The sequence below is a fragment of the Egretta garzetta genome, unplaced genomic scaffold (genome assembly GCF_000687185.1).
Source record: "Egretta garzetta isolate BGI_Z169 unplaced genomic scaffold, ASM68718v1 scaffold105, whole genome shotgun sequence".
Classification (NCBI taxonomy): Eukaryota; Metazoa; Chordata; class Aves; order Pelecaniformes; family Ardeidae; genus Egretta; species Egretta garzetta.
Window position 1 is genome coordinate 1,846,891 of NW_009259598.1, and position 10,300 is coordinate 1,857,190.

The following is a 10,300-nucleotide window of genomic DNA, read 5'->3' on the forward strand; positions in this document are numbered from 1 at the left end:
AATTGCCTTAAAAGCGTTGAAGGCCACTGGGTTACAGATGGGAATTGTCTCGTTTACTTTGGTTTGTTCTCACTGTTGGCAGGATTTACTCTCTGAAGAGATGAGGGACACAAAGGTTCTTGCTGCTTGGTGCTTCCCAGCAGGCTTTACAGAATACAAAGGCATAATTCGTTTGTGGCTGGCTGGCAGGCTAGAAAAGAAACTTCTGCAATCAACCTTGCCTGGCCTTATAATCTAAGGAGCATGTATTAACAGAGACAGAAAAATCCCAGAGAGGTTTCTTTCTTTGGATTCTTGGCAGGTAAAAGCAAACAGACTTTCTGTTTATAAACTGAAGGCGTCTGATGTGTTGGTAAGAGCGTGAAGTGTAAATACAGAGCTAAGATGGCATTTTATTCTCACTTTCCTGACTGCAGCTGCACTTCTAACTTAAAAGTGCTAAGTGTGGTGTTTACCCTGTTCTGCTTTGAGATTATTTTTTAGCAGTATGAATGGCAAGATTTAACAGCTGCTTCAGGCTATTTTTCAGTTCTATTGTTAGTTTCAACATAGCACAACTCCTCTGAGAGTTCACGCCTTCACCAGCTGTTTTGAAAGACGCTGTGCTGAAAAACTTGGAATATGGAATAAAGCTGTATTGATTGCAGTCCGCAAGGCCATACTATTGATCGCACTTTTTTATTTTGTCCATTCTCAAACACAAGCTTTTATCAACGGAAGTTGCTCTTTCCCCCTCCCCTTTATTTCCCCAGAGCAGAAGACCTTATTTCAGCAGTGAAAATGACTGGTGATGGGAGTACTGTAATTGTTAGCTGTTCTGGAGAGCTTTGCTTTAATTTTCATTCAGCCTTTACTTAGGCAAAATATGGGTTAAATTTCTTTGGCAAAAGCCTCCTGTAGTTTGGTCCAGTCTCCCAAGCATCTCTTCTGGGTAAAAATGTGGTGGGAAGAGGCAGCAAAGACTGGCTGCTGCAGACTGCCAGGCAGGTCATGGTTTCCTAGAGTAGTAGCTGAATGCAAGTCACCGGGGAGATCAGAGTTATGTGTGTACATGTTCACCTCTGTTTAGTTAAGGCCTCCCTCTTCCCCTGTCACCCCGGGGAGGAGGAAGATAAAAAGGAGTAATTGCTTCAGTGAGAACGGAGGTGTTCCTGCCAAACAATTTGAAGTGACATCTCTAGCAAAAAAGTCCTGCATGTGCCATTGTCACTTCTGGTGCCTTGGTTGTTCAGAATAACAAATGTACAGAGACATTGTGTATGTATGTATATATAAAAAATTTATATCTTTTTTTACTTGGATTAAGCATTTTTGGTAATGAGAAAATCCCTCGCTGGGTAGGGGAAGAATGTAGAATGTAAATAGTAATTTTTATGTTCATAATAAAAGAAATTTTATGTCCTACAAGCAAAGCTGACTGAGTCATTAAAGTTTCAGGAGTGGAAAAGCACCTGAATGGAGCCTGAGTGTGTGTTCAGTGAGGTCTACAGCAGTAGGAAGTCTTGTCCTTCCCTCTGCATCTCTTCCTTTCTCCACAGCAACACATGATAGCTGAGAAGGTTGGGAATTCACCAACAAAAACTTTGGTTCAGTGAGGACAAAGTACCTTTAGAAATACCATCAGTTTTGCAAAGGCTTTAGTAGAAGGTTTCTCCAATCACAGGTAGAACATGCAATTGAGAAGGACTGCAGAATCATAGGTACTGCTTACTTTCTTTTACATCTTCCCTTACACGTCTATTTTTCTTCTGATTAGAAAACTAAGAGAGATGGAGGTGAAGTGTGCAATATCAACCATGAATACAAACGTGAAGCCTTAAATAGCCATAAAACTCAGGTCTTAGGACAGTACAATTCCAGTGAGCCATATCCCCTCCTTCTCAAAAGATTGCACCGAAGAGGGCAACTGCGAATCAGCAAGTACATCCCTTTTTGACAGCTGCAGCTACAAAGCGGTCTCTTGTGGTTGGAAGGCAAGGGGCCAACGTGCCTAGAAAAGACAGGTTGTGAGCAGCTGTTGTTGTGCCTATGTGAGAGCACTCGAAGACTGAAAGTGGGAAACTGGAGGAATGCATTTGGGTTTTATAGCTGAAATTGGGATACAGGTGAAATTTGCTATAGAAACAGCTAAACAGACCCAGAAATTTTGAAAGCCTGCATCGTGACTGGTAGTTACACTGAGAATGAATGTTGCCTGCTCTTAGTTTTCCCCTGAGATTGAATCAAGCTTGTGATCAGACAGATTAAGTCTGTGTGTGAAGGTTTGTAGACATTTACAGAAATCCCTAGGGTCCGAGTTGTACATTACAGAAACAACTGATGATGAGTATCAGCACCTTTCAGACTAAATTTATTTTCGTGGCCAGATTCTTAATTAGCAGCATGTTTCTTGCTCCTTGCTTGAGAATATTGTCCTCATGTCAGTAGGGAGAAAGCTAGTAATGCAAATGTACATCTTCCAGGCCATCTGCTCTAACCTGTCCCAGCACAGCCTCTTTTCCTTTGCTGTGTTCTACTTTAATATAGTTGCTGACTGTGCATAAAGCCATTATACTCTCTCTCAACATACCTGAGGGCAGTGCAGTACCAGTGGCTGTGCCACGTACGACCCCATGTTTCTCAGCTCTCTTCAGGTTGTGGGTGAACCCCTGGGTCCAGCCCAGAGCGTCTGTTGGAGATGAGGAGATGGTGGTGAGAAGGCTGGGGAAGGCAGGTGGCAGCTGAGGAGAAGATGATGGTGTTCGCCCCCAGTGCTGTGGAGACTGGGCAGCAGCCGAGCTGCCCTCTAGCTGCATTAATTTGGCTCTTCTCTGGTGTGAGTCAGGGCTGGATTTTGGGGGGGAAAGCCCCCTGTGTCAAGGGAAGCCATGTCAGGGAGGGCGGTGAGGTGAGGTGTTTCCATGGCGACCCAGAGAAAATGGCTGCCAGCCCTGCCTGGGCCAAAGGGCTGAGGGAAGCAGGGCCGAGGGGTGCTGCGCACAGGACCCAGTGGCACCCGAACACCCGCAGAGGCAGCAGACACCCGGCACAATACCAGGTAAGCACAACTAGTGGCAAGAAATGCCTTTTTTGAAATGGTTTTATTTGCAAAGGCTGGATAGCACAGATTAATGTCTCCACGAGTGGGTAGGAAGCAGAGGCGAGGCCTGAGCTGCTCCGCTTGGAAGGGGAAGACGTGTGGCAGCATCCCCGGCTTCTCAGCTGTAGTATAAACTCAGGTAGGCCACTCGGTCCCGGTGTTTCCTGAATTCTCTGTCTATGGTCAGCTAAAAGACAACTACTACCTGTTAGAAATTAGCAATGACAGTTGTTTCAGAAAAGCGCAGGAAGAACTGAGATGGTGTCGAGAACCTTAACCTATGTTTTAAATCAGAAAGGTTTTCTTTTCAGCAGAGCTACATGGGGAAGTCTGTGCTTTTGTTCTCTCACTTTGAGAATGGAAACTTAATAGAAGTTTTTTTTGAAGGACTGTAACTGGTTTTGCAAACCAGCATTTTCAGATAGAAAATCGCTTTATATCTTGTGCCCCAGGCTCGTAGAGACACATACCCAGCAGGCCAGTGCGGAAAGGATGACAAAACATAGTGCAAATGTGTTGAAGTAATCATATGATTTCCTTTGTCAGAAGCATTGAGCCAGGAATAACACCCCCTTGTCCCTGTCCTTACCTTCTGTACCTCCATTTTTAGCATCCTCTTTGCTGGCATCGGCACTAAAGACCAGTCTGGAGACCCAAACTTCATTGGCCAAGTGATTTTTTTGTGTAATTGCTTGTCTGCTTCATAAGTTCCAGGTCTAAAGAAAACAGGTACAAAATACCTCATTTCTGGAGCTGGTGTATGATGTTTGCAATACCGGGATTTATCAGCCCTACCTTGATCAATGGGACAAATGCAAGTTGTGGTATTCTAGTCATCATGCTAAGTTAAAGGCTAAAACAGGGGAGCTTTCTGAAGATAAAAAAGCATTACTAGGAACTCAGTTACCTATCTCCCATTTGTGTCTCAGTATTTCTCTCTGCTAGTACTTCTGCTTATTATTAAAAGTGTAAGAAAATGAGTTACGTTACCCAGGGAAAAATTCTTTATCTGAAGGCTTATCTGAGAATCGTGGTGTCTTAATGGAAAATGGAGCATAGGCAGGCTGGCATTTTCTATCTTTCTTCCAGAATGACTGGTATGTTGCTGGGCTGGGAGTCACAGTCTGCAAGAGAGAAAATTTCTATATGGAAGATTTTGTTCTGCAAACCATTCCTACATACTCTGATCAGCAGACAGCTGGGCATTACAGACCTGCTGTTCAATGCATGCTTTGGCTACTCTGATAGCGTAAAAAAAAATCAGAACAAGTCAATGATGCACTCCTTACCCACTATATCCTGTGATGTCTCTCCTAATATTGTTATTCTAAGAAGTTGGGCCAGAAAACAATAGTGTGTTTGTTCAGGTAGCATAGCTGAATTCCCTCCTTGATTTTACCTAAAATGTACATTTACATGTGTGTGTATGTGATACAAAGGAATGTGTATTTACAAATGCATGTGGTGTTGTTGCCAGAGCTCATATGATCAGTCATCGGTCTCTAAGCTCAACACCTCCCACTAGACTATGTGTACAGAGAGCTGTAGCTACCGTATAAAGTTGAGGCAGCCCCAGCAAATGTGATTGAAACTGATAGTCTATGTTGGGAACAGCCCACAAATTCTTGCAAAGCTGCAGCTCTGCTGCTTTGAAGTGTGTTTTTCTTACCTTTGGCTCTGGTATGAAACGCTGGGCTGTTCTCGCTCCTATCACATAGCCTTTCTTGCTCAGTGGTTTGCTTTCCAAAGAGTATCTGAGGCTGCTGCTTCTCTGCGTTTCAAAAGCAGAAGTGTCTTACTGACATTTTTAAAACACTATTTGCATCAGGGGAGGGGCAGAAGTACGTGAGCAGCAGACGTTATTCCTATTAATTCCTCTAATTTCTCACTAATGGAGCGCACTAGGGCAGCTGGAGCTTTGAGGACTGGTGCGTTTGGAAGGGGAGGGGAAATTATTTTTCTAGGTATATATGGAGACCTTGTACAATGGTTTTGCAGGGCAGGTGTGGGGGACTCTCTGTCCAGCGGGCCACAGTCCTATTGCTCCTGTACTGTGTGTCTTCTGTGAAGGAAAAGCTCTGAGCACAAAAACTGAATAACTTACCTCTTGACTCAGGTAACAGCCTGGCCCAAGCGAAGGGTCTCCCCTGATGGCTATCAGCTGGATTCCCAGTCTGTCTGGGGCATGGTGGAGAGGGAATATTTTCCTCTCTTGACATGACCCAAATGAGATCCGCTTCTGCACATCTGTGAGACCAGGAGAGGGAAATGCCACCAATGTGATAAACCCATGCAGAGGTGACCACTTGCCGCTTTTTTTTTTTTTCCTTTTTAAGTGTCTGCTGCTGTCTGCCTGAGGCCAACCACCCCCTTATCTCCCAGATGGGAATTTCCCCTGACGTTGGATATCTGTGAGTGGTCTACCCTTCGGATGCCTGTTGCCTCCTGCCACAAAGGCTTCTTTTTCCCCAGCCTGAGCAAAGAGTAGCCTAGAAGCCTGGTTGTGGGCAAGGTTGCTGGGGAAGCCCAATGCCACCAGGGAGCTGGATGAGAAGGAAAGCTCTTGTGCCCACAGCCCCCCCACGCACCTCGCAGGGCTCACCTCTCAGCTCCCACTCCATGCTGCCCTGCCTGACGTCAGGGTGTGTGTATACTCCAGTTGCTATGGACACGGAGAAGGGGATGCTGGAGGGAAAGCTGGCAGTGACAGTGCCTGAAGGGTGCAGGGAAAAGAGGAGGATTAATAGGATTAATAACATCCCTGTGGATTGTGCTGCGCTGGCTCTTACTCTGAGGAGCTGCCGTTTACACACTGTAAGTCAGTTGAGGAGAGGTCTTGGGAGAAGCAGCCTATAGGTTGTGCTGTCAGGACCCATCTCTGTGATCTCTCTCGTGGCACAGTCTGATCTGCGCTGGTCTGTTATCTGTCTTTTTCCCTGTGCCTGTCTGTCATGGTAAGGCAGCAAAAACCCCTGGAAAATGCCATACCGCTATTAAATCCAGCTTGTGCATTCAGGCCCTTCCCTGAGCACAAGTGTAAGTATCATGAGAGAATCAGGGAGCATCAAAAGATTAAGAGTGAGATGAATTGAAACAGCAAGGACTGTTGCTTTTGCAGAACACTTTATTTAATCATTCTTATTCCATGCAATTAGATCAGAGGGGTCTGCTTGCTGTAATAGCATTGGTATCTTCATGGCCAGTTGCAGCAAGAGCAGCTGGTATCAAAGACGAGGCTGCTCTGGCAGCTCTCCACGAAGGTTTCACCATTAAGGCAGTTGTAGAAGTTGCTCTTGTTGGTTGGATCTGCATAGATGCCGTTGGCCTTGCCAGCACAGAAACCACTCCCACCAGAGCCACCAGGATTGCCACCTGAGCCCCCGCTCCCACTTCCGCTTCCTTGGTTAGGAGCTTCAGTGATTGGAGGATTGGGCTGAGCTGGAGGCACACAGTCTGAAATAAAAGCAGGAAAAGGGCTTATTTTTGTGTTGACAGTCTCTCAGCCATCCCCTCCCTCCACAGGCCCATAGGTGGTGGGGTCAGCTATTAAAGTGTGGTCCCCCAAAGGCTGGCTGGGTTCACACCAGGCCTTTGAAACATCTTGACCCAGATCCAAGTTACAATCTCCTTCTTTTATCTCAGGGGATGTAGATTGAAGGGATCTTTCCAGGGCAATCTTTAACTGTGACTTCCACAGAAAGTCTTTATCCACCAAGGCTCCAGAGATAAAGGTTCACAGGGTCTCTGAAGCCCTGCATCAGCAGCGAGCTAGGGAGTCATCTTCAAGAAGCACATGCTATTCAAGCTACTCACCGCCACTCTGCAGACCAAGACTGTTCTTCAGGGTGGTGATCAGGGGATATTTGCCTTCCTTGCAGAAAGTGCCAGTGAAGTCATCCATATCAAGGGCCCAAACCATAGCACCTCCAAAATTGTTCTTCTTCAGCCAGTCAACCTGTTCGGTGTTAGGGGAGAAATCCCAATTAGTCTGGGCACCTGCTACTGCAGAAGGCCTCCTGCCTTTTTATTAGCACAGCCACACATCCCACCATACCTTGATGTTGAAGCTCTTGATGTTGTCATAGCCAACCCATTCGCTGCCTTCGTAAGCATAGGGCACATCCTGGGGGGCATCCCAAGCCTGGGTGGCTCCAGAGTTGAGGAATGTGCAGATCTAGGAAAAAAGGGGAGAAAGGGAAAAGTTAGCAAGTGTCCTATAAAAAGGGCAGTTGGCATATTCCATGGATTAAAAATTCCTTTCTAGGTAGTTTGAAGGGTGTTTGTGTTCTTGGGGGCCTGGGTGTGTAGGAGCAGACATACCTCGTAGTAAGCCAAGAATCCAGCCTGCCTTGTGTAAGGTCCAGCTGGCCCAGGTCCTGATGTTGGTGCCCCAACAGCAGTGTTAGATGGGTTTTGGAGGTTGAAGTTATGCCCATAGGTTGGGAATCCAACAAGGAGCTTCTCAGCTGGAGCACCATTGCTCTTCCAATAGTTCATAGCATAATCCTGTAAAAAAAACACCACAGTTTTAAAGTCTGTGCCAGGATCTGGAGGCAGGAGGATGACTCTTTAAACTTCTGATCACTGGTATCATGATAATCGTCTGTGATTCACTGGAAAATATACTTACGACATTGAAGTAGATGAAGTCACCAGTGTCAGCTGGGCCTTCGTATAGAGGGCTATTCTCCCCAGTGAACCCTTCCCCAGAGGTATGGAAGTCATAAGTCATCACATGGAAGTAGTCCAAGTACCTGTGGAGAACATTGCTTGTGTCTATCTCCTGGCCTGCTCAGTCACCCAGACCTGGTTGTTCCTTTAGTGCTGGCCGTTTACCCCACCACATCCCTGGCCATGTTTCCACTTTTTGCAAATCTGGGTTCTTCAAGACTTCTCCAGAGCTGGCCTCGTAAGAGTTGGAGTCAATTCTCTCCTCCAGTGGAGGGAGGCAGAGGTCAAGGCAGAGTGGGAATTGCACTGGTGTTCTGGGAACTGAGAGACGCTCCCCAATGACTTTGAGCAGCTTGTTGTTACACTTTGCTTTCTGAGGTGTCCCCTTTCCAACCAAACAAGCACCACTCTCCTAGCATTCTTGCTTTACACAAAAGAGTGGGGACCCCAACTGCAATGAGTTTGGCTTCTGCCAGATAATGGCAGAGTTTCCCTTAACTGCTTGAAGGAAAACCACTTAATTAACAGAAATAATACCTGAGGGTTTGTTACTCACTTTCCAAGCTCAGCAATCTGGTAGCCAGCCTGAATGTTGGAAAGTCCTGCAGCAACAGCTGCGGTGATCATGAGACGAGGCTTGTTGACCTGTTGGGCTTCCTGCTCAAAGGCTGCCAGCATTTCCTGAGGAATTCCAAGAAACAGCTCTCACCATGGACTCTCTGGGCTGAGGTTTCACAGCCAGAGCTGTGCAGAGCAGGGGGCTTAACCAAGACCTTTTGTTTCAGCCTACCTTAACCAGGACAGTAAAGAGAGTCTTGTCCTGGGGTGGGCTGCCCCTGGACCCAGGGTATTCCCAGTCAATGTCCAGCCCATCAAATTGATTCTGGCGCAGGAAGCTGATGACGGAATTGATGAAGGTCTGGCGATTCTCGGGAGTGGAAACCATTGTGGAGAACCTAGGGAAGCAGAGCAGGACAGAATTGGGGTTTGGTTGGTGCCTCTTCTCCCCCCTCCCTCCCTTTCCAGGGTGCCATTATGGGAAGGAGATGGTTTGAACTTACTTGGCTGTCCCAAAATTCCATCCTCCAATTGCCAGGAGGGTCTTCAGTTTTCCATTCCTGCAAAGGGAGGAACATATTTCACTGCAAGGAATGGTTCAGCCTTACCAATTTCTAACATTACACAGCAGACCAATATAAAGCACAGTGCTTTTGCTTTTCTTGAAAATGTTTGGTGTAGCTGTCTTTTTAGGCTGTGATTTCTTGGTGTGAAACCCGAAGAGCTTGTCTGGAGCACACTGAATTGCTCTCACCATCCTCAAAGGACCGGTGCTGGCATCCTGCCCTGCCCTGCCCTCCCCTTCCTTTTCTGCCCTGTTACTTTCTGCCTCTTCTTTTTGGCATCCCTCAACCATGGACTGCACTGCCCTTGTGCAGAGGACAGATGCTGAATAACAGGGCAGGAACTGAGAGGGAAAACAAGTGATGCCCTTTGCTCTTGGTACGTACTGGTTCTTCAAGGCATTGAAGGATTTGTAAAGGGTCTCGTCGTTCCATTCGTAAGTTGTGATCTTATTGTTGGACATCCCAGCAAAGGCGTAGATCAGATGGTCACACAGGCATGGGTCGATATTGTCTGGCATGAATTTTCCAAGGCCGGGCCTATATTGGGCCCAGTTGGTGAAGTAACATGACAGCACATAGGCAGTGCCTGCAGAGAAATAGAGGAGATGCAGTCGGAAGAGAAAAGAGCAGAGAGGACATGTCTCTGAAATGCAGAAGGACCAGGTACCCAGCTGCATGAGGCCATGTTACTTCCTATAACCATCCTTCAAGTCACACAGGAAAGGGAATGGTGCCCTAGGCTGCACGTAGGAGTAAGTAAGTACATAAAGCACATCTAATCAGAAAAGATTGGGCAATGTTTCCTTGCAGGGTAAGGAGTTCAGCGGAAGTGAAGTAGGGTTGGTTATCCCTCTGGGAACTGGCTCTCCAAGGATAATAATGGATTTCTTTCCTTCCTACTTTGTTTCAGTAGATGTGTCAGTCTAGGGTCCTCTTGCACCCTTAAATTCATGAATCAGGGTGGTTCTGAGTGCTGGGTCTCTTCCCCAAACCAAATCTTTCTCCTTTGCTGCCACATAAGGAAGAACAGAGGCAGAAGGGAGCTTTGGTGAAGTGCCTGGAATGTGGAAGGCTCTTTGCATGTTTGCTGTGCTGCCTGTTTGACCTGCCTGAGAAAGCTTCTGCAAAGACCAAGCTAGTGCCTGCGCCCAAGCTTCATTCAAGCTGAGCAGGAAGGGGCTGCTATGAGGAAGCTTGTGTGAAAGCAAGCCACATATTTGCACTTTAAATTGAGCATGCCGCGCTTCATCAAGATTTTGCCTTTGGAGGCACCATCGCTGTGTGCCTGCCTGCCTCTCCTTCCTCCCCCATGGCTAGTAAAAGAATTAGCTAGTAAGTCTGTTCCAGTTGTCTGTATGTGCCAAAACTGAGAAGGTTTTGGTAGAGTTGGTTTTGGGGTAGAAAGCACGTACCTATCTGGGCGTTC

The 10,300-nt window shown here is 46.6% G+C and overlaps 2 protein-coding genes across 2 annotated transcripts in view; both read right to left on the reverse strand.

Moving 5' to 3' along the window:
* Positions 1 to 3,197: 3,197 nt before the first annotated feature.
* On the reverse strand, positions 3,198 to 5,700 carry PIFO (primary cilia formation). The gene is made up of 6 exons (XM_009638267.1): positions 5,682 to 5,700; positions 5,184 to 5,326; positions 4,749 to 4,850; positions 4,070 to 4,203; positions 3,669 to 3,795; positions 3,198 to 3,266 (listed from the first exon to the last, which is right to left on the reverse strand). Exons 1-6 carry the CDS (start codon positions 5,698 to 5,700, stop codon positions 3,198 to 3,200), a joined length of 594 nt encoding a protein of 197 aa, XP_009636562.1.
* A 572-nt stretch (positions 5,701 to 6,272) lies between these two features.
* The window catches only part of LOC104125737 (acidic mammalian chitinase), a 4,966-nt gene continuing 938 nt past the window's right edge, over positions 6,273 to 10,300 (reverse strand). Inside the window, exons 3-11 of the mRNA XM_009638220.1 lie at positions 9,259 to 9,462; positions 8,812 to 8,868; positions 8,541 to 8,706; positions 8,307 to 8,431; positions 7,710 to 7,833; positions 7,400 to 7,585; positions 7,134 to 7,253; positions 6,893 to 7,034; positions 6,273 to 6,532 (exon numbers count right to left, since the gene is read on the reverse strand). Of these exons, the coding sequence (XP_009636515.1) occupies positions 6,273 to 6,532; positions 6,893 to 7,034; positions 7,134 to 7,253; positions 7,400 to 7,585; positions 7,710 to 7,833; positions 8,307 to 8,431; positions 8,541 to 8,706; positions 8,812 to 8,868; positions 9,259 to 9,462 (1,384 nt within the window). The remainder of the gene's footprint in view (positions 6,533 to 6,892; positions 7,035 to 7,133; positions 7,254 to 7,399; positions 7,586 to 7,709; positions 7,834 to 8,306; positions 8,432 to 8,540; positions 8,707 to 8,811; positions 8,869 to 9,258; positions 9,463 to 10,300) is intronic.